The 21826-nt window shown below is 51.6% G+C and overlaps 6 protein-coding genes; 3 read left to right on the top strand and 3 right to left on the bottom strand.

Annotated features, from left to right (window-relative positions):
- The first annotated feature begins 687 nt into the window (after positions 1-687).
- Positions 688-2037, top strand: GSBLH_T00003477001 (uncharacterized protein). XM_013042236.1 has 6 exons: positions 688-1016; positions 1047-1180; positions 1210-1324; positions 1354-1546; positions 1577-1649; positions 1681-2037. Exons 1-6 carry the CDS (start codon positions 914-916, stop codon positions 2008-2010), a joined length of 948 nt encoding a protein of 315 aa, XP_012897690.1. The 5' UTR covers positions 688-913; the 3' UTR covers positions 2011-2037.
- Positions 2038-2308: 271 nt separating this feature from the next.
- GSBLH_T00003478001 (uncharacterized protein) lies at positions 2309-3909 on the bottom strand (the record flags this gene model as incomplete). The annotated part of the gene is made up of 3 exons (XM_013042237.1): positions 2309-2880; positions 2910-3050; positions 3081-3909. The coding sequence occupies 3 exons, from the start codon at positions 3907-3909 to the stop codon at positions 2309-2311; spliced, it is 1542 nt and encodes a 513-aa protein (XP_012897691.1).
- Positions 3910-4249: 340 nt separating this feature from the next.
- Positions 4250-10508, bottom strand: GSBLH_T00007137001 (uncharacterized protein; the record flags this gene model as incomplete). Its single annotated transcript, XM_013042238.1, is given in 16 exon segments — positions 4250-5659; positions 5691-6194; positions 6201-6320; positions 6356-6816; positions 6848-7021; positions 7055-7178; positions 7210-7470; positions 7503-7791; positions 7828-7898; positions 7914-8216; positions 8249-8700; positions 8735-8948; positions 8984-9129; positions 9206-9345; positions 9375-10217; positions 10222-10508. Coding segments are annotated over 16 exon segments (5799 nt in total).
- An 893-nt stretch (positions 10509-11401) lies between these two features.
- On the bottom strand, positions 11402-12765 carry GSBLH_T00006661001 (uncharacterized protein; the record flags this gene model as incomplete). The annotated part of the gene is made up of 7 exons (XM_013042239.1): positions 11402-11678; positions 11707-11761; positions 11792-11856; positions 11887-12117; positions 12155-12277; positions 12307-12534; positions 12578-12765. The coding sequence occupies 7 exons, from the start codon at positions 12763-12765 to the stop codon at positions 11402-11404; spliced, it is 1167 nt and encodes a 388-aa protein (XP_012897693.1).
- Positions 12766-13019: 254 nt separating this feature from the next.
- Positions 13020-14424, top strand: GSBLH_T00003479001 (uncharacterized protein; the record flags this gene model as incomplete). XM_013042240.1 has 4 exons in its annotated part: positions 13020-13184; positions 13217-13579; positions 13617-14306; positions 14339-14424. The coding sequence occupies 4 exons, from the start codon at positions 13020-13022 to the stop codon at positions 14390-14392; spliced, it is 1272 nt and encodes a 423-aa protein (XP_012897694.1). The 3' UTR covers positions 14393-14424.
- Positions 14425-16060: 1636 nt separating this feature from the next.
- GSBLH_T00003480001 (uncharacterized protein) lies at positions 16061-20321 on the top strand (the record flags this gene model as incomplete). XM_013042241.1 has 4 exons in its annotated part: positions 16061-16867; positions 16898-17110; positions 19978-20131; positions 20160-20321. The coding sequence occupies 4 exons, from the start codon at positions 16061-16063 to the stop codon at positions 20303-20305; spliced, it is 1320 nt and encodes a 439-aa protein (XP_012897695.1). The 3' UTR covers positions 20306-20321.
- Positions 20322-21826: the final 1505 nt, after the last annotated feature.

Below are 21826 nucleotides of genomic sequence, written 5' to 3' on the forward strand. Positions count from 1 at the left end.
TTGTTGAACACCGCGTCAATATAGGTTCCATTCTCGTATTTCACGGAGTCACGGAGTAGCGGCTTATAGGAACTATACATCAAAAGCACTCCGAATTTCACACAAAACATCAATATCCCAAATAGGCATCTCGCAATTGTTATACGCGAAGACGTGTAAACGTAAACGATATTTATAGTTTTCTTCAAAGAGGATAGACGCTCTGAAAGCTAGTCATGAATTAGACTCCGTACGAGTACTTGTGAAATAAGCTGGTAAATATCCAGAGGGAAGTGGCAAACAGGAGCCTTTACCCATTTCATCATCACAAGTAAAGTAAAAACACTTGTCTTTGTCCATTTCATACTCTCCACACACTGTACTTTAAATATCTGGCAACATTATTACGTGCATCTTGGTAGCATATTCCTATGACCAACAAAATTAGGACAAACAGAAATCTCATTGAACACAGTCTTTTTGAGAACAGACAGAATTGATAAACACCCATTTTCTGGAATTCCGGAAATCCGTGGAAATACTACACAAATGAAGAATGAAACGGTCATCATGAGAAGAATGTATTTGGCATGTAGAAATACTGGATTGTGGGAGACGCATTCGCTTTTCCCAAGTGACACTTTTCACCCTAGCACTTTTACTTGGCTAAGAAACACTATTTTAGCATTCATATTTTTGATCAATGAATCCGATTTATACTTCTGGTAACCCTAGCGCATATCCCGGCACCCAGCCAGTGGTGGAGAATCAATACAATTACGCCATACCGACGCAAGCGGTGCCCGTTCCCAACTCGGTTCCGATGGCCGGCATTCCGGCCCAGACAGCTCAGCCGATCCAGGGAGTACCTGTGCAGCAGAATTTAGCGCAGCCGGTGGATGGAATTCCGGTGCAACAGATTCTGGGGCAACCAATGCAGTATCCTGCGGGCCAAGTTCCTGTAGCGGGAATTCCTACAGCGAACGTGGTTCCTCCTATGCAGCCCGCAAGTCCTTCGATTGATTTGCTTATGACCTGTTTTTTCGCATCGCTCGTGTGACGCGTAGTCCCTGCTGTAGTGATTTCGGAGGATTTGATCTCGGTCGCGGCACTCACGAGTAACTTCAACGAGAAGAAGTTCAACGTTTATCTGACAAACGAGAACGGAGAGGTTACTCCGAACCAGTCTCCCTTCCTCTACGTTGTCTCTGTTTGTGCAATCGATCGTAGGCCACGGAATCCACCGATTGCTGCTCCTGCACGCAGACCCACAACTTCACCACCGACATCAAGTTCCTGGACGGATCCGAGCTTTACCACCTCGAAACCTCTACGAAGTGTGGCCGTAGCTTCCTTTCCCCTCTCTTTACACAGTGTTCGCCATGGAGAAGCACATGACCATCGATTCCCCATCGTCCGGTTCTCTGGGTTCCGTCCGCAGCGATGAAGCCTGTATGAGCTACAACTTCCATGCCTACGACGAGCACGACGTGGAGTGCGCGACGGTGAGCGGTTCGAAGTGCCAATGCGGCCTGTTCTCGTTCAATGCGTGCCAAGGATGCAATCGGTAGGCGTTCGCTCGGAAATGGCGACGTAGCGTGGAGTTCGAGGTGCAGGACTGCGTTACGGGGACGACGGGATCGATTGCGAAGCTGTACGCGCAGCTCGGCGTAGGAAAAGAAAAGAGAAAGTCGAATGTAGTTCATGAATACGGATTGCTTGGTCGTGGTGTTCCCTCCCAATTCGATGCTCGCCGAGCGAATCCGAATCCTCTGCGCGGCGTTCCTGGTGAATTCGATCTGCAATTCGAACATGGATAACACTCATCACGGAGGTGTGTATGCCACTTCGGACGGCTTGGCGACGGGCGTGGGCGTGGGACTGCTCGCAGGACACATGGCTGGCGGAGGCTACAGTGGAGGAAGCTATTATTATGGAGGAGACGGCGAAGGCCAAATCGAAGGACCAGATGTGGATTTTGGTGGGTTTGATGGAGGTGGCTGTGATGTGGACTTCGGAGGATTCGATTAATCAATTGCATGCATGCATGTGTGTGTGTATGTGTTTGTGCTCAAACAAACAAACAAACAAAGGAATTGATGGACGACTAGGATTGATTCTTGAGAAGCTCCAATCGACTCTACGCGTCACAAACCCCCAACCAAACCAACGCGCGCTTCGTCGATCTCCTCTTCCAACTGCTCAATGCGTTCTTCTTGCTGCTCGATGTGTCGCTGCTGAATGATCCCCTTCTTCTCGTCGCCATCCATATAATACACAAAGTTCTTCACCATCATCGGGTTGTACGATCGCTTATTCCAGCTGTAATTCACGCGATTCTACGTCTCACGCCTCTCGCATCCCCCACATTCAGCTCCAGCAGCGTCTTCGCCTTTTCCAGCTTCTTTCTAAAGCGAAGCAATCGCCAGAACACGTAGAACAGCGGAACGAACACGACGATGTACGACACCGTCAAAATGGAAATCGCGGTGATCTTCATCTTCGATTCTTCCGTGATCACGATCACGCCCGATTCCGGAATTCGGTAATAAATCGCGAAGATCCCCGTGCTCTTCAGCAGGGTTCGATACACGGCGCGATCCACTTCGGTCAAATCGCCGTCGCAAACCCAGCCATTCTCCGTGTATTTCCCCAGACACCACTCCTCCAAATCGAACTTCTCCGAGCGAATGTTGCGGATTTCGAGCGTGATCGGAACGCTGAACACGTGATCCACCGTCTCCATCACCGAAATCGCGGTTCTGGGGTAGGTGTGATGCGTTGTGATCTCGAACACGCCCGAAATGAAAAGCTCCGTCGCCGAGTAGCCGCTGTCCCCCGCGGTTTCGCTCAAAAACGAAGTGGAAACGGGGAAAAGATCGAGCACGTTCTCCAACGAGGCTAGAATGAAACGTGGAAACGAGGAATACGTGGGAGAAGGCCGGAGGGAACGAGGATCGCGAGATTGACCTGCTTGTTGTTGAGCACAATCGGCAATTCATGATCGAAAAACGGCGAAATCGTCAGCGAGATCGGCGACGACAGCGTGCACGGGATCACGTTCAGGCACTCTACACTTCACTCCCGCGGTTTTCGCCCACCTCCAGCGCGGCACGTGGTCGGGCAGCGCTCGCTGAACTCGGTTTCCCCGGTGAAATCGGAGGTGATCAGCGGGACGCAGACCCCATTCGGACACATTCCTTCGCTCACGCCGCACCCGTTCACTCCGTAGCACACTTCCAGGCATTCCCCGGTCCGGCAGCGCGTCGTCCCCGCGGGGCAGTCGCTGTACGTGGCCGCCTGCGCGCCCGCTGCGTCCTGCGGAGCGCAGAGCTGCGCGGACTTCTGGCAGGTGCCGTCGGGGCAGCGAACGGGATAGTCGAGCGGACAGGAGGGCAGGGGAGGGCAGGTTCCCTCGACGAGACACTCGCCGTTCCAGCAGGTAGAGAGGGGAATGGAGAGCCCGAGCTCGGCGGCGAGGGCGTCGCAGTCGGCGTGGGGGCAGGACTGGTAGGAGAGGACGCAGGAGCCGTCGAAGCATTGGTCTGAAGGGGAGGAGAGAGGAGCAATGAAACATTCGTAGGGAGCCATGCAGCCTTCCATGTTCCGACAGTCCAGAATCGTGGAGACGCACTGGCCGTCGTCGCATTTGACGGGGCGAGAGACGGGACACATGGACTCCTCTTCGACGCAGGGCTCTGTAGAGCAGGAATAATCCGAGCACGTGTAGGTCCCTTCGGGGCAGAACTGAATCGAAGGGCAATAGAACGGGTGCGCCGCGCAGGAATAGTCCGGACAGAGGTACGGCCGGTGCGATGGACACGTCAGCGAGGTCAGGCAGAGAGAGCGGCCGGTGCGGACGTTCCGACCGGCGCACAATCCGTTGTCACAGCGAATGTGGGCGCGGTACTCGCAGCCAAACGAGGTCATGCAGGAGTTCGCGTCGGCGGCGCACACGCCGTTGGGACAGAGATAGGGCTTGGAGGCGGGACAGATCTCCGGGTCGCACTGCGCGAGCGACTACACGGTGAGAGAGCTCAGCGAGGAGCACCTCGACGCAATCGCCGGAGATGCAGCGGAAGGGCCGGGAGTCGGGACAGCTGTCCAACGTGGGGCAGTCGCTGATCGACGCCGCGCACTCGTTGTTCCAGCAGCGAATGGGGAAGGCTGGGGAGCAGGGAAACGGAGAAACTACCTTCGGAGCATTGCATCTTGCGGAGGAGACAGAGACTGATGTGCGTCACGCAGTCGCCATTGGGACATCTACGTGTCAATGGGCCGCAATTGTCAAAAGGCACAGAATGGGCTTGTCGGTGGGACACACGTTCTGGTCATCGCAGTCCGTTTCGTCTTCGAAGCACATGCCTACGTTTCGCCCTTTATCGCATCGCTTCTGCGTTTCGGAAGGGCACGTGTTGCGGAAGCCGCACTCTTCTTCGGACGTGACGCAGTTATTATCGGGGCATCGGAACGGGAACGCGCTGGGACAGGGACCGAGCAAGCCGCATTCCTCCAGCGTGCGTCGGCATTGCCCGTCGGAGCACTGCACGGGCTTGTCCGAAGGGCATTGCCCGTCCGACCGCGCCAGAGACACCATGCAATCGCCGTAGCTGGGCGCGCAGCGGCCGCTGGGACACCGAATCCATCCGTCCTGGCACAATGGACTGTTCTGGCACTGCAGCGGATCGCTCACGCACGTGTTGCCCGCGCAGCGGTAGGGATATTCCGGGGGGCAGTTCACGCCGTTCACGCAGTCCTCCGCTTTGCGACACACGCCATCGCCGCAGCGAACCTCGCCATCGAGACAGTCCTCTTCGAACTGAGGATAGCCGCAGCACGCGTTGTAGTCGGCCGTGTCGCAGCAGCGCGTCTCGTACTCGATCGTGGCCGAACCGAGCTTCGGAGGCAGCTTGCAGAGCATTACCGACTCGCAAGTCTCCGAGCAGATCGACGGATCGGTCACGCACTGGCCGTTATCGCACATGTAGGGCACGTGCAGCGGACAGCTATGCGGGGGACACAAGTCCTGACTGATGCGGCACGTGTTGTCCCAGCAACGCACGCGACCCACCGGACATTCGTTCGTGTTCACGTTCTCGCAGGCATCCACCGATTCGTAGCAATGGAAATCGTCGCAGAGAATCGGAGCCGTCTCGTTGCAGTGAATGCCCAGCGGACAATTCGCGCGCGACGTCGCGCAGCTTGTATCCGGACAGCGGAAGGGCGTCTCGCTGGGACAGCTCTCAAAGGTCACGCAGTCGGCTTCGTTCGCATGACAGGTGGAATCGGGACACAAGAACGGTCTGGATTTGGGACATGTGACGCGTGTCGCGCAGTTCTCCATGGAATTGGAGCACGTGCCATCCGGACATTGAACCTGGTAATAGAAGCAGCTCTCCACGTCTCGGCAATCGCCTGAAGAGCTCACGCAGGATCCGTCGGGACAGAGAATCGGATTGTCCGTGGGACACATGCGATAGGACGGAGCCAGACTGGCGGTTTCGATCAGCTGGGAGGGACAGGGGTAAAAGTCCGCTTCCTCGGCGCAGATGCTGCGAAGCACGTCGTAGTATTTCTCCGTGCATTCTCGGTAGAGCGGCAGCCAGAGAGGGCAGTCCAGCGCACAGCGATCTCCGCAGTACAGATAGCCTTTCTCCGCGCAGAGACACGGATTGGTGTCCTATCATTGACCTCTTGCTTCCGGTTTCTACGCTGGTTTCTTCCAGTTTGCGACTGACGCACGTCTCATAGGCGGGAGCAACACCGAAGTAATCGAGCACGGCTTCTTCGATGTCCACTGCGGAGCGACAGCTGCCGTCCAGACAGCGAACGGAGAGCGAGGGACACACGGGCGGCGGCAGACAGACCGAGTTGTGGTCCACACAGGAGCCATCATAGCACATCAAATAGCCGGCAGGGCAGGTTTCGATGATGGGGCAGAGGTCCGCCGCCTTCACGCAGGTCCCGTTGGAGCAGAGATACGGTTTGTTGGCGGGACAGCGAATGCCCGGAGCGCACGTGGCGGCGTATTCGACGCACTCGCCCGAGGGACAGCGGTAGGGAGCGTGGGGCGGACAGGGCGGAAGCTCGGGGCAATCCGCGAGGGTCGGCATGCAGAACTTGCCCGGACAGAGCACGGGGGCGAAGGAGGGACAGACGGGCAGCGTGGGGCAGAGAGAGAGATGGGAGACACATCCGCCGCTGGGACAGGCGAACTAGACGTGAAGGAGGGAGGGGAAGTCGACGGATCCCGCGGGACAGAGGAGAGAGAAGGGGCAGGAGAGCGGGGAATCGCGACATGTGTTATCGGGACATTTGAATTGGCCGACGGGGCAGATGATCTAGAAAGGATGAGAGAGCGAGGAGGCGCGGGTACGTTATTGGGACAAACGATGTCTCTGCTCACGACATCTCCGCTTCGACAGAGCTTCATTCCGCGCTCCAAGGCAGCGGCGTGGGCCTCGTCGATGTAGCTGGGACAGTCGCGACTGCGCGGATGGCACAGGCGATCCGAGCAGAGCCGATAGCCCTTCTTGCAGATCGTATTGGAGAAACAGAGCGTGTAATCGTCCACACAGTTCCCAAAGGGACACGTGTATTTCGGACAGACTCGCGTTACGGGACAGAGCGTGTAGTTCTTTCGACATGTGTTGTCGTCACATAACACATAGCCAGGACTGCAGGTCAGGAACGAGGGACAATAGTCCATGTTCGATGCGCGATGCAGATAGTCCGGACACACCATGTACTTGGTAGACAGCACGAACGGAGCGTCCGCGTTCTTCTCTAAATAGTCATCGATGTCGACCACGCAGTGGTTTCGAATCTTGATATGTGCTGCATTGAAAACCTATAATCCAAAGCGTACTGGGCGGACATCGCACATCGCTAGTGCACATCGAGAGCGATGCTTGGCATGTGTAGTCGGAACAATGATACGGAGCCGTGGGCGGACAGCGCGGAACATTGTTACAGTAGCTTTCCTCCATTACGCAAAGAGGCTCTTGGTAATAGGTAGCGTTGATTCCCATGAGATTGAAGCCTAGGAAGCATCGAAGAAAAGCGGAAGGACTACAATGATAGGGGAGCTGCGCGGGGCAGGGGCATTCCTTCAAGTCGGACACACAGGTTCCATCCGCACACTTGACAGGCGTGTCACCGAGACACGCGCCTGGACAGTTCTCCCAGCTGTCGACACACTAGGGATGAGTCCACGAGGCAGTCTCGAACCGATTCGATGGTCATGCAATACACGCCCGACTCGCAAGTGAGACTCAAATCGTTATCGGTTTCTTCTCTCAGACTGTTGATGTTCACCTCGATAATGCAATAATCCTGAATCTCGATCCACCAATCATCTCCGGTGAGAGAGATGTCGGAAAAGGCATCTTTGTAGGCCACATAGAGATAGAAGACGCCTTGCGTGTAGGGCGAAGAAGTGAACATCAGCTCGCCGTCGCGATACTCTGGATGCAGCTGGAAATAGGTTTGCTAGCGATCAATGAACCGCCCCCAAAACCGACTGGATTGCCGTCTTCGTACGAAATCACGTTCAGCACTACCGATTCAATGAGTCGCTCCGCGTTCACTTGGATCCCAAATTCGTCCACCAAGTGAACCACCAGCGTCAGCGACGTGCCTGCCAGCACCGAAATGACAGTATCTTTGTGATCGATTTCCTCGCCGGTCGCGTTGAAAACGCTGATGGAAGAGAGAGTGCGAGACGGAACGATCGAATCGATCGGAACCACGAACTGAAGCCTCGAACTGCTGAACGTGTAGTTGCCCTTCTTCGTGGGAACCATCGTGCATCTGCATGAAACCACATCCTCCAAACGCTACTGGTACGGTCCCACCACGTCGGAATCTTTAAAGAACACGACGGTGGAATTGAATCCATCCGGGTCCGTCAGCGTCATCTACATCGAATCGACCTTTCCCGGAAGCAGTACATTGAGGTTGTTGTTCATCGTAATGCAGTCCAGTCCGAATTGGTATTCCAGCGTTAACACGACGTACACCGTGCTTCCCACATACGTGTTCGAATACTCTACGGAATAGCCAGTGATGTCGTTGCGAGAGCAAGAAATCATGCTGTCGTATTCGAACGGAACGTCGTTCACTACGATCTGCAGATGATACTTCTGCTTGGTGATGCAGAACGACGAGCTCTCGCAGAGAATCGGCAGACGCACTTTGTGCACATTCGGCTCGATCATCGCGATCGATTTGTTATCCTACCGCTCACACGCACCGATTCGATGCATACCAGCACGAACGAGTAGGTCTGATCGGAAGTATACGTGAGCACGATGTTGATCGACTCGTCCACGATGTTATTGCACGCCTCGAACGCCAGCGTGAAATAGTATTCCGTCCGGATTCGCGGATTGTACAGTCCGTCCGTTCCGTCCACCAGAATCGGCTGAATGCTTCTATCCTTTACCCCGCACTTCCACGCAAACGGATTGAACCACGACAAAGCGGAGACGAGGAAGCGAACGCTGTGGCAGGAGGACGAGCGCGCGAAGCAGTAATAGAGAATGGTTTCGCTCGTGGAGCAGTGGAGAGGCACGAACTTCAGTCGGATTTGGTTCTGCGAGACTTCCTCGGTGAACGAAATCTCGGTGCCTTCGTTCACGATCATCGCGTGAAGATCTTCCGTGTTGAGCATGTTGGATAACGCGTCATCGGAACGAAGACGCAGCGTACTCTGCGTGTCTACACAGTCAGAGAGGTAGAAAAGAGAGGATACTCGCATAGATCATTCCTTCGGGATCGACCAGAATCTTTTCATTGCTGCTGAGAATGGAAATGCCGATCGAGTTGAGGAAGGTTTGATTGAAGAAGATGCGGAGAGTGTAGTGGTTGGTCGTGTAGGAAGAGCTGTACAGCAGATAGCTGGAGTTGGCAATGTGAGCAACAGACGGAAAGACCGGGGTTGTCGTTCGCGTGTCTTTTTCAATCATCTACGAAATAAGAAAACACCAAATCCGATTCAAACATAAATGATCAAGTTCTGTCGGATAAACTCGCTGTGTCGAGCGAAGCAAGGAAGTGAATACTCCACGCTCTGATAACTGAACTTCATCCACAGCTTCATCGGAATCGAAAACGCATCTACCCAATCACCTCCGCTCCGCTGCGTTACTATCAATATAATCAAACGAGATGTGCTCGAGCCGGACATCGTTACAATACGTTTCGTTCTCAATGAAATGCACACGAGTCTTCAAGATCTCCACATTGTTCACCAGAATCGACAGATCCAAGTCTAATTTCCCGTTATACTCCTCTGCGGTCATGATGGGATACACAACGTATCGCAATTTGAGCACTTCGTCTTCTTGGAACGTGGAGAGCGTGCTACGTTCCAGACACGATCAACAATCTACTAGTAGGGAAACGAGGATTGGTCGTTCGAATTGACCAAGCTGATGAAGACCAGCGACGACGCAGAGAGGCCGTGGATCAAAATGAAATTAGTGTCGAAGAATTTCCCGCCGGAAAGGCCTGCTCCTTCGCACACAATGCTCGAAACCGAATCGGTCGGACTCATGCTGTTGATCTGCTTTGTGAACTTGCCGATCTCCGATCCATCCACCATTGCCGTAATCACATATCTACACTCGATTCTCTCTCGCACATCGCACGATCCAGAAGGCAGCATCAGGCGGCAGAGGTAGTTGTACGGATAGACAGTGGTGTTATACTGCAAGATGCACAAAGCGGACGTGTTGCCAACGAACAAAACACTGATATCGACATTCTGACGCGGACATTTGTTGAATGAGCCATCGGTAATGTAGAACAACGCGAGCAATTCCAGCCCGTCTTGGTTCACTTGCACATCGCGCACCATCAAGTCCTGATTGTCGCAGACGGTCGAAACGCGCTGCGTGACCACAGAGGTTTGGGAAGCGTCCAGAATGCTCACGGTTACAGTCGTGATTCGCGTGAATTCAAGCGCGTACATCGCGATCGATTGAGATCCGATTGCGATTGGCTGCTGCACGACGCGATTCACGGTGAGCGTGTAGCTTGTCTCCAGAAGCAGGAAGTACGGCTGGTTCACTACGACTGTTGTGGGCAATGCTGGGAATGAGGGAAGTGGAGAAGCGAAACTGAGCGATGACGAGTAAGCTGGCCACTCCTGGAACAAAACGTAGCGAGAAAAGATCTCTGTGGAGTCGATGTAGAGAGTGAGCGAGGTGATTCCCGGATTTGTGCTGAGCAGTCTACAACTCAACGCATCGCAGAGTTGAGAACTGGAGTTCGAGGATTGAATTCTGCCGTGTCCACTGCGTCACGATGGTTTCGTTGAAATCATTGATGCACTCGACGGACGAAATCGCTGCATTGAAGAAAGGAACAAGAGTGCGACCTCGATCGTAGAGATTGCCGTGGAGATCGCGAAGGAAGAGACTGAGAACGTAGGTGTGATCGACGTAGAGAACAGGGTCGAACAGCGAGCCAAACGGAGACAGCAAACGAGGCGACAAGCGCGAGCAATCCACTTGGAGACGCATTGGAAACTCGAACTAGGCGTGATGGGCTGCGGCTCCTCCATCATACAATCATCGAATCGAGAATGAAATACACTCTAAAAACTCCTGTCTTCAACAACATGTGCTTGATCTCGTAATGATCTTCCTTCTGCTCCACCAAATTCCGATCGTGCATATCGATCGTGGTCAGCAGAACCTCCTCCGTGTTCTCGTTGATACACTCGATCAGCAGCTTTCGATTCTCCAGCGAAACCATGTTTCGGTTGGAGTCGAAGGGGAAGAGTTTCGTCACAAACACCCAGTTCGTCGTGATCAAAAGCAGGTCTCCTTCCACGGGGATTTCGCCCGGATCAATCGCCAGATAGCTGTACTCTTTCGAACTAGCAGCATCACACCGCAACCCAATTCCGACATGGAAGGAGAAACCACGGTGATTTCGGGCGAGAGAAGAACGAGCTGCCGACCTTCCGACTCCACTTCGATCTTCACGTTGTACTTCCCGATCTACTCGTTCACCCGCTCGCTCTGCCTCCCACTTTATCGATATGCAGCGTGACGATCACGTGATCTCCGGCACTGCTCAAATCCAACTCGCTTTCCACAGCAATCGCAGGGCATTCATTGATGCTGCTGCTCACGCACAGCGACGCATTCATCGCCGGAAGACCGCCGAACGGAAGCGCCACATCGCACGAATCGCGGAAATACACATCCAGCGACACCAGCGAGTCTTTCGGTCAAAACCCGGCCACATATCAACTCGACGCCACTTCGGTTCGACGCAGCGCGATGTAGGAGAACTCCGGAGAGAAGTCTGGGAGCTGAAAGAGCGTGGAGAGCTGAATGGACGGCTCGGAGAAGGTGTAGGACGCGAGCTTCACGAGATCGAATAGAAAGGAGAAGCTGCGACTCATTCAATGATTCCATCGCGACGTGTCGGATTGCAAACTGCTCTGCAGATCGATGTGGCTCATCTCGAAAAGCGTCGCGGTTCCGTTCAGCGTGTGGAGCAGCAGCGAGAACTGCTTCAAATGCACTTCGTAGCGAAGCTCGCATCGATCCGACCAGCCGATCGACGACTCGCTCGTGTATTTCGAAAGCACCACCGCGTTCTCCGGAGTCACCATCGAGAGCGTGATCGTGAAAACCGGCGAATGCGAGAAGTAGATCTCCAGATAAACGTTTTTGGCGCTACTTCAAAACCCGATCACATCGATACAATTGGCTGTAGTTCGGACCCGATTTCATGAGAAGAAAGCGGAAGGGGAAGGGGACTTTCGCTCACAGAATCGACTGGAACCTACGCGAAACGAATCCAAAGCGAAACAGAAGCGACCAGGACGAGAAGGTCGAGATTCTCCGATCAAAGCTACGATTCAATCGATCGGACGCAGCCTACAGAAGGGAGTTCCGCATGCCCGGAGCGAAGTGGTACTTCCAGCCATCCGCGATCGATCTAGATCTCGCTTTCAAGGAAGGATTGGACTCGAGTTGACCGTCGTGTCGGCAGGAATCGAGGAGCGTGTCGACGGCGTGGAAGGAAGGATAGCAAAGCGGCAGAATGTTTGTGGAAAGGGTGAAATTGAGTGGAGACGAAAGCCGACTTGTGAGGAAGAGCTTGAGTTCGTAGCTACCGATTAGAGAGAGAGAGAGGATGAATAGGTTACGTTTGCCCGACGTTGAGCGATAAATCGTCCAGATCCACACTCTGAACGACTGGAGAGTTCGTTGTCCCTGCCAATTCCAAAACCCGGGAGCTGTCCAGATATAAAAACACGTCGGAGTTGGATCTGACATCAAGGAGAAAAAGGAGTCGTACGAAACAGTTATTCGATAGCCTTTCTGGACCATTATCGTATCCACCACTTCGGCTGTCCACCAGCACTTGCCTACGGACTGCTCGTAGGTGCTCAGAGAAAAGAGAGAGCCCGGATTGCATTTGTCCATGAGCTGGAACAAATCATCCGTGCTCAAGGACCAATCTTGCTGAATAAGGGAATGATCCTCGATGTGGCACTCTCTATTAATCTCAGAAACGGTGGTAAACCTAGACATCAACACGACAAAAATGTTGCAACCAAGATTCAAACGAATAAACACTCTGAACGGACTTGAAGACTCCACACGAACTATTGCTTGCGCGGCCGTTTTCACAAAAGAGGGGTTTACCATTGCTATCTAATCTATCTTCCACAATATGGTAGTCTCTTCCCTTCACTTCGTTTCCAAAATCAGGATGTTTGAGGTAAGAGTGACATTCATTGCAAACCCAACTCATCTAATCGCTGAATTGTACATAAAATCAATACTTCATTCCCCGCATTTGGTACAAAGTCACGAAAGGTGACTTCAAACGAAAACACAAAATGAGATAAAAGTAGGATATTTATGATTCTTAGACTGTATTTAGACCATGGGTTCATTCTTCAAATCAAACTATGAACATTCACAAAAAATGGCAATTTCTCTGAGTCCAGAAATCGGGTCGATTTTCGTCGTGCTTTGGAAAGATCCATTCGTGGCCTTTCGTTTATGAGTTTTTTGGCAAAAGTATCTCCGATACATTTGTTACGCCGTGCATTTACTCGTGTGATCAATATCGAGAGCATTCCCGCTTTTGATAAATATGACCACTTGAGTAACATGGAATCCAAAGATCTCTTTCAGTTCGAGCCCTTCAGTGACGAGGACCACATTGTAGACGTTTGTGGTGGCGATTTAGCTTGTAGGCCTTTCCACGCGAGCAGCCTGGAAAGGATTATGACCTGAACTGGTCTCTAGCGAATGAGTGGTTTACAGTCTGGGGAAACGCGTATCGCAACCCGGACCGCTCGTTGCTTATGAGTCATTTAAAGTGCGTCCGCGACAAGTGCGGGAATGCATTTTGTAAGCGGACGTACGTCTCGGACTGCGATGTTCCCTCCCTGACCAGTGATTTCGAGGAACTCTCTGACGAAGTCAAGGAGTTCCTCTCCAAGGTCCCTAACCTCTACGTGGAAGACGCCGCTGTCTGTTCCGGCCGCCTCCTCGAGACCCGCATTCGCAGCGTCACGAACGACCCTGCGACAGCCCTTCTTCTCAAGAACATGCTCGTATGCTTTTTCTTCTTCTCTCCCTTCTCACGCCCAGCACCGCATGCCTCTGCGCCACCCGCAGACCCCGCATCCGCTGAGCCTCATCGTGGCGCGCGGACTCTCTCGGCCCTTCACCGCCATCGGCGAAGACCTCCACTCCCGCTCTCTCACCGTCCTCGTGGGCGGCGAGGTCTCGCCTCGCCTCATCCTCCGCTCCCTCGCCACCGCCACCGCGCAAGTCTTCGACGCCGAGCGCGGCCGCGTGGAGATGGCTGCGGGCGAGAGCAACACGCCGCCCATCAAGGGACCCATCAGCAAGTGCATCCTGCCCTGCTGCACGTGCATCGCCGCCTCGGGGGACGTCAAGCTGGCGTTTGGCGCGGCGGCGAAGACGGCGATCACCGCGCTGGCCGCGGAGAACCGGCTTTTCTGCGATGGGGACACCGTGCTGTCGCGGGACGGAGTGTCTCGCGTGTTCGCGGGGGTGTGCTGTGATGGAGAGAAACTGGAGAAACTGGGGAAACTGGGGAAACTGGGGAAACCCGGAGAAGGAGAGATGGTGTTGAACCAGAAGGTGTACCGAGCCGTGGAGGGTGATAATTTGCTGGTGATGCCGAACGAAGTGTTTTTTGTGGAGAATGAGGGAGAGGAGGGCATGCTGTCCGATGGAAAGGAAGTTTTGGATAAACTGGGGAAATATATTGGGAATGATGAGTACGCTGCGTTTGCAATGGAACGGTTGCAGGTGAGGGTGGTCTTGTTTGTGCTGATGTGTAGAACGCGGTATTCCGTACGATTCACGGTGATTCGTTAGAGAAACTTCTAAAATAGTTTCGTTTCTTTTAATTTACGGTGCTCCTAGTTGAATGTTTGTTGCATACGGCGAAAAATCGCGGAACTATTTTCAAAAAGAATATCTATTCAAACTTAGAGTGCTTCTATCTCTTGATATTACAGGTATAAATATTCATAGATTGAGTGTTATCTAATGGGTAATAATCAAGGAAAGCCACTATCCAAAAGGGAAGTACAATCAAAGCTAACTTCCACGCAGAGATTGTACATTAATTCTTGGTATCTATGTCTCTCCGACGAAGATAAAAGGACGATCAGGAAGACTGTTTTTGTTGAAGATGTCCAGAAGCGCTTTGTAAACATGCCCATCTATATTACGAATGCTATATTTGACTGTATGGACCCGGATTCCAGGGGAAATGTTTCTGAAGATGCCTTTTTTTATCTTGCCTACATCATTCTCAACGGATCTTTCGAGGAGAAGCTCCGGCTCACCTATAAGCTTCTTCAGCGTATAGGAAAGACAGCAGAAGTTTCTGTCAGCTGCATTCTGCAATTTTTCCAGAGTGTGGACACACGAACTGGAAGTGATGTCGACTGGAGCTTCCGAAGGCTTTTGCAGGATCTTGGGATCGATAGCAATTCTCCTCAGGATGTTATCATCACCTGGGATACTTTTTACTCTTTTGGCATTCACCATCCGAACTGTCCGATTATATGCTGGGTCAGCCGTTTTCAGGAACAGATCGAGTCCGCCTGCATGATTCGTCAGGAGATCGCGGATGATGAGAGCAGTGGGAACGCAAAGCTCTCGAAGCTCTTCTACACAAACCGGCGGAACCTTATCTACGAACACATCCACGACATGTCCACCTCTGTGCTGATGGAGATCTACGGAATTTTGAGTCGCTGCAGCAGCCAGGGGTTTATCACCAAAGCGCAGTGGCTGTCGGAGATGAGCAAGTTCTTCTCGCAGGATTTGGTGACGATGTGGGGATTCGGTTTGGGAGTGAGGTCTCTAGGGTGTTCACGGAATTTTCGAAGGAGCAGAAGCGACTCAACATCTACGAAGTCGTGTCTGCGATGTGTTTGCTTTGCCACGATCCGATCGACCAGCGATTGCGCGCCGCTCTCCATCTTTTCAAATACACCTGCAAGGCTGTGGACCAGTTCACGGCAAGCGATCTGATCATCCTTTTCACGAACGGAGTCACCATGTTCGCCATCGACAGCAGCTTCGATTACGCGGAGGAGACCACCGAGAGCGAGGAAGAGGACGGGCGCATCCACGTGCGCCGTCGACTGAGCCAGGACGACACATCGCACCACTCGGTAGCGTTGCTGCGGCTGTGTGAGCAGTAGAACATCTCGTCTCTTGTCGGCGCGCTGTTTAAAGGGAGAGAGGAGAAGGCCACGATCAGCACCAACGAACTGCTCGAGTGGATCGCCGATCACCCCTCGCATTATTCCTTCCTGACCCACCAGCTCCGACCCGAATACCCGCTGCCCAGCGGTCCTGAAGACGAGTTGAAGGAATACAAGCGGCTTTTCAAGGAGTTCAGTCCGGACAATCTCGTCGCGAACGAGCTGTACTTCGTGGTGGCGAAGCATTGGTGGTCGCTGTGGATCCAGTACATCCACGGCGCCGATGCGGACCAAGTTCTCCACGCGCAGCGTCCCGGGGCGATCAACAACTCCAACCTGATGGAAGACGACGAGCTGCGCCTGCTGTCGAATCTGACCGAGAAGAAAGAGTACATGATCATCTCGGAATCGCTGTGGAACGCGATTTATCATTGGTATGGCGGCGGACCGGTGATTTCGCGCCGCGTGATCCGAGCGAGCAATAAGAATTTGGAGCTCGAGCTCTACCCGCTCTTGCTGCACATTTGTCTGTGCAACGAGGACGGCACGCCCGACCAATCCAACGAATCGCTGCTGTGCAGCAAAGTGCAGACGGTGGAGCGCGTGAAGAAGCGAATCTGCCAGATCTACGATTTGGAGCCGAACAAATGCCGACTGTGGATCCTCGAAGACGCGCAGGACAACGATATTCTGCTCAAGGACGAGAAGAAAACGCTGGAGGACCTGGAGCTCTGCGAGGAAGCGACGGTGATGATCGAGGAGCGGAACGAGAACGGAGCGTTCGTCTACGGAACGTCGGACGATCGGAAGACGAAGCGATCGAACGGGGTGCCCGGCCTCACGGGGCTGGAGAATTTGGGAAACACGTGCTATATGAATTCGTCGCTGCAGTGTCTCACGCACACCAATCTTCTGCGCGACTACTTTTTGTCAGGAGATTATGCGTCGGACATCAACCCGGAGAGCAGCGACGGGATGAACGGCGAGCTCGCCAACGCGTTCGGCGTGCTGATGTCCGCGATGTGGGAGATGCAGACGCGCGTGATCGCGCCGCGTCGGTTCAAGAACGAGCTGTGCATGTTCCAGCCGCAGTTTCAAGGGTACACGCAGCACGACGCGCAGGAGCTTCTCTCTGTGGTGCTGGACGTGCGATTGGAGGGAGGGAGTGAGGAGTAGGGGCTCAGCGAGGATTTGAATCTCACGTACAAAAAGCCTTACGTGGAACTGGACGGAGATTATTGCTCCGAGAGCGAGTTGGCGAGACGGTATTGGGTTCTGCACTGTTCGCGCGAGCAGAGCATCATCACGGCGCTGTTTTGCGGGCAATTCAAATCGCTCGCGCAGTGCACGGCGTGCAATTACAGCAGTGCGAAGTTCGACCCGTTCACCGTTCTGCAGCTGCCGCTTCCCAAAACCGAGATGAAGTAGGGAGAGAGAGAAAAGACGGGGTTTGATCGATAGAGCGCTCTCGCTGATTCTCAGCTATTCGACAGGCCGTGTTCCGATCCAGTGCTCGATTCGCGTTCCAGCGGACAGCACCGAAGAGCAAATCAAGGAGGCGCTGAACGAGCTGGATCCGTCGTTCAATCTGGGGGACTGCCGAATCCAACTGGGTCGCGTGGAGGACAACAACGTGATCGAAGTGTTCGAGAGCTCGAAGCGCTTGAACGAGATCAACCTTTCCGATCTGACCGTGTTCGTGCTTCCTCCCGAAGGCTGCTATCTGGGAAAGCCTGCGCATGAGCAGTATTTGCGCAGCGCGGTGATCCACAAGATCGAGAAGGACCAGGTGTACAAGCTGCTCATTAAGGGTCCGAACGGATTGCCGTTGACTGGGAAGGTGACGGAGATATACACCGATTTCCGGTTCCGCGTGGCGTGTTCCGACTCGCAGGTGCGCCAGATGATGATCACGGAGTTCGCAGACCGCGAGCAGTACATGCTTCGACCCGGCGACTACGTTTATGTGGAGCGGTTGCATTGAACGACGGGGCTGAGCGATAGAGAGGCGAAAAAGTATCTTCCCGGGATCTACATGGGGACCTCCGCGATGTACAAAGACCAATACATGGTTCGGATTTTCCCGTCCGAGCAGGAGCTCTCCGTGCCGCTAGGAAGGCTCTATCGTCGTCTCCCGCGCGTGCGTCGCATGTACGTGATTCAGCGCTACATGGGTATTGTACGACGATCCTCCAAGGACTGTTGATCCTAGAACGACGATTATTATCTTGGATTCAACACGCCGATCATGGCCGGCGTGCCGCAGGCCATCGATTTGATCCCCGAGTTCGTCACGGGTCGTCAGCTCTACGACTACATTTCCCATCATTTCCGCAAAACCATCTCCAATCCCATCACCGTATTTCCCCTTTTTCCCCTTTTCTCCGCAGCAAACCGCGGTAAACACGATGAATTCTTCGTCTCGCCACCTCATGCCGCGCGTTCTCATGCGCACCGCTTCGATCCACATCACCCAGCCCGTCTGCTCCTCCTTCATGGACTCCGAGCTTCCCTACCACTCCTACGCCTCGCTTCCTCCCATCAGCGCCGAAGACGAGTCCGAAAGCCGCTCGTCCGGGCAGACCCCTCCGGAAATGTTCAAGAAAGAGTGGGGCTTTATGAAGGAGGAGGAGATGGAGTCGAAGATCGGGAAGTATTATGGGTTTGTGCTCAAAATGGTGGATGCTTCGGGGATGTCCTGCATCGCGTGCCATTGGCTGAACGGGTGCACGGGGTGCGTCATCGTTCCGGACGACACGCCGCTGAACTGCCTGACGACGAGCCGGAAAATCGCGGTGGACTGGGAGAGCGACTTCTTGAAGGACCACTTCCATCAGATTCTGTACGAGAACACGGTAGCGCACTGGTCGGTGGAGAGCGAAGACGCGACGGGGAAGCAGAACATTCTGCTCGAAGAGTGTCTGGACAAGTTCGTGCAGACCGAGATCCTGCAGGACGAGCAGAAGCTCCGCTGCGATCACGTAGGCGCCGCGTGGATTTCTCTCTCTGTAGTGCAAGCTCTTCACGAACCACTCGCTGTCTCTGCGGATCTGGCGCACGCCGCCCATCCTGGTGATCCACTTGAAGCGGTTCCACAGCAACTCGCACGGGTACACCAAGCTGCAGTTCAACGTGGAGTTCCCGCTCACCGACTTCGATATCGCGCGGTACACGGTCGGAGAGACGCCGAACGTGGGGTGGGCGGATCTGAAGTACTGGGAATTGCTGGGCGGGCAGTACAATTCGACGCAGAAGGAGAACACGCCGGTCGATTTGATGGAGAAAAGCGAGAAGAAGTGGGAGGAGTTCGAGGCGCAGCACACGAATCTCGTTTGAGTGAGGAGGGCGATCGAGCGTAGGCGATTCCGGCCGAGCGGAGCAGCTGCACGAAGTACGATCTCTACGGAGTGATCAATCACCACGGAGAAATGGAGGGAGGGCATTATATCAGCTCGATTCTGGCGGCGGATGGGAAGTGGTACTCCATTAATGACAGTCGGTATATGCCGATCCCGCAGAACAACGTGCTGAGTCCTTATGCTTATATTCTGTTCTATGTGAGGCAGGATGTCAAGGATGCGGACTTTAGAACGCTGTTCCATCCACAGAAGAATGAGGTCGAGGAGACGGAGGAGGAGACGGAGGAGGAAGGGGGAGATGGAAAGAAGAAGTGCACTATTATGTAGTTGACGTTTTTTGTTGTGAAAGACAGAGATTTGTTTGTTGACATACTTTTCGATCGATGATATATACAAAGTTCGATAGTAGGTGGAGCAAGGTAATTAGTAAGGACGATATTGTGAGTGTTGGCACAAATGTGGGAGAGAGTTGGTTGTTTCACTTGTAGAATGGCTGGAAGCAGGGGACGGCGGTACTGCTGAATCTGGAATATGTCCGAATAAGAATAGATGAAACAGGAAGTATGGTCGATGCAAACTGCAAATCAGTAAAAATATTAAAGAAGAAGAGTAATCCATATAATAGTTAGCCAAAATATAGTTTCAGAACAACAGAACGTTCAAATCGAGATAAGTGATTTGGTGACAATCGACTATGACGTATCTAAAAGAGTACTTGTTGTTATGAATAGAATGAAGTCGTGTCTGGGATCATTACGTCCACAGGAATGTCTGTTGAAGTGTTGATTACATCCTCCAAGAAGAATGGTAGAAAAGTGATGGTTAAACCCGAATCACTACAATTTGTAGCAAAAGGCTACTCCACTGGTAATGAATTGTTTTTCTTGTTGAGTAGAGCCGTTTTCATCCCTATCTACCCTGAATAATACCAATCAGAAAATTCTCAATCACATTGATCCCTACAATCAGAATCATACACAACTCTATTCCCATGGAGTAGCAATTCTTTACCCAGCGCCCTGTATTATAATGGTTGTTCCGCCCCAAGTCAGTAGGAACTCTATCGCTTTTTCATCTAGGACCTGAAGATTATCCTGAAGCCATGGCAGTCCAGTTCCCGTGGAGACCAAACGACAGTCCGACGATTTTACCGGTGATTCGAATGCATCCCGGGACTGTGGTGGTTATAGTTCCTGGAGATTCGACGAAGGATGACATGATGTAATCGTAATTGCAATTTATGTTTTTTTGATTGAACATATGTGTTACTTGATTCGTGAACAAGGATTTTTTAAATTAGAAATAAAAATAATATTAGGCAAATAAGGTTGAGATGAGAGTTGGTAGTAGAGTATATATTGGTTGTGAAATATGTCGAAGCAATGAATCGATTGAAGGTTATTATAGATAGATACATAAGATAGGAATTGAATGCATGAATTACTAAATATATCATAAGAAATAGTTTTGACTCAGCGGTATTATGAGTTAAAAGCAAAAGAAGCAAAAAGTGTAAAATAAACTATATTTTGAATGTATTAGTATGTTTTACTTATGCAGTTGATTCCTAATAAAGATATATCTAATGTAAATATACGTAATTTTAATCAAAATATCATCCAGAATATGCAGGGATACTTGGATAAAGAAATGAAACCAAATGGCTGGATTTCACTCATATTGAGTAATAGAGAATGTGTAGTACTGCAATTCAATAATGGAGTATTCATGAATCAAGGATTTGTGTTGAGTGAGCAGAAAGTGTTGAAAGTGTTTGGAGATTATCAAATTGGTTCTATTTCATATAATGAAGAACAATCCATAGAAGTAGTAGAAGGAATCGTGGATTTGGATCATGGAAGTCGATTTGAAGGATTGGTATTGACAGAAAACAAGTTTGGAATTCCATTTGGATATGGTGAAATATATGATGATGATGGAATATTGGTGTACAAGGGCATAATGATCAATTGGAAACGATTTGGATATGGAACGAGTTATCATAATAATGGTTTGATTGAATATGAAGGATATTGGTGTGATGATAAGCGATTTGGAAGAGGAAAACTGTATGATCGATATGGTAAATTAGTGAATGAATGTGAATGGTATAATGGAATTGAATGCGATACTGAGAAATATGAAGGTGATGGAAGCAAACCACTGAATATCGGAATGAAACATTTGAAACTGACTGACAATTGTGTATTGGTTGATTGGGATGTTTCATTGTTGTATAATTTGGAATCAATCGAAATTGGCAATGATTGTTTTGAATCAGTGAAAACATTCCAAATCGATGGATTGAATCGATTGAAAACTATCAAAATCGGCCAGAATTCATTCACTCAACTGAAACAATCTAACTGGAACTGTAAGATAGCAAACAACCAATCGAAATCATTCCACATATTGAATTGTGAATCATTAGAATCCATTCAAATTGGTGAATATAGTTTCAGTGATTTTGGAGGAGACTTTGAATTGAAGAATCTACCACAATTACAATCCATTCAAATTGGTAACATTAGTTACATGGGATATGAATCATATAATTTCTATTCCAGTTCATTTGTGATTCGAGGTATTAAATAGATATTGAATATTTGTATACATAGATCTTCCAAATCTACAATCCATCACAATTGGTGATAGGGCATTTGAAAGCAGTCTAACAACAATAATTGATAGTATTGAAAGAATTAGAATGAAATGATTGATGTAGATCTACCATCATTACAATCCA

The sequence above is a fragment of the Blastocystis hominis genome, assembly GCF_000151665.1.
Source record: "Blastocystis hominis, Singapore isolate B (sub-type 7) whole genome shotgun sequence assembly, scaffold_3".
Taxonomy (NCBI): domain Eukaryota; class Bigyra; order Opalinata; family Blastocystidae; genus Blastocystis; species Blastocystis hominis.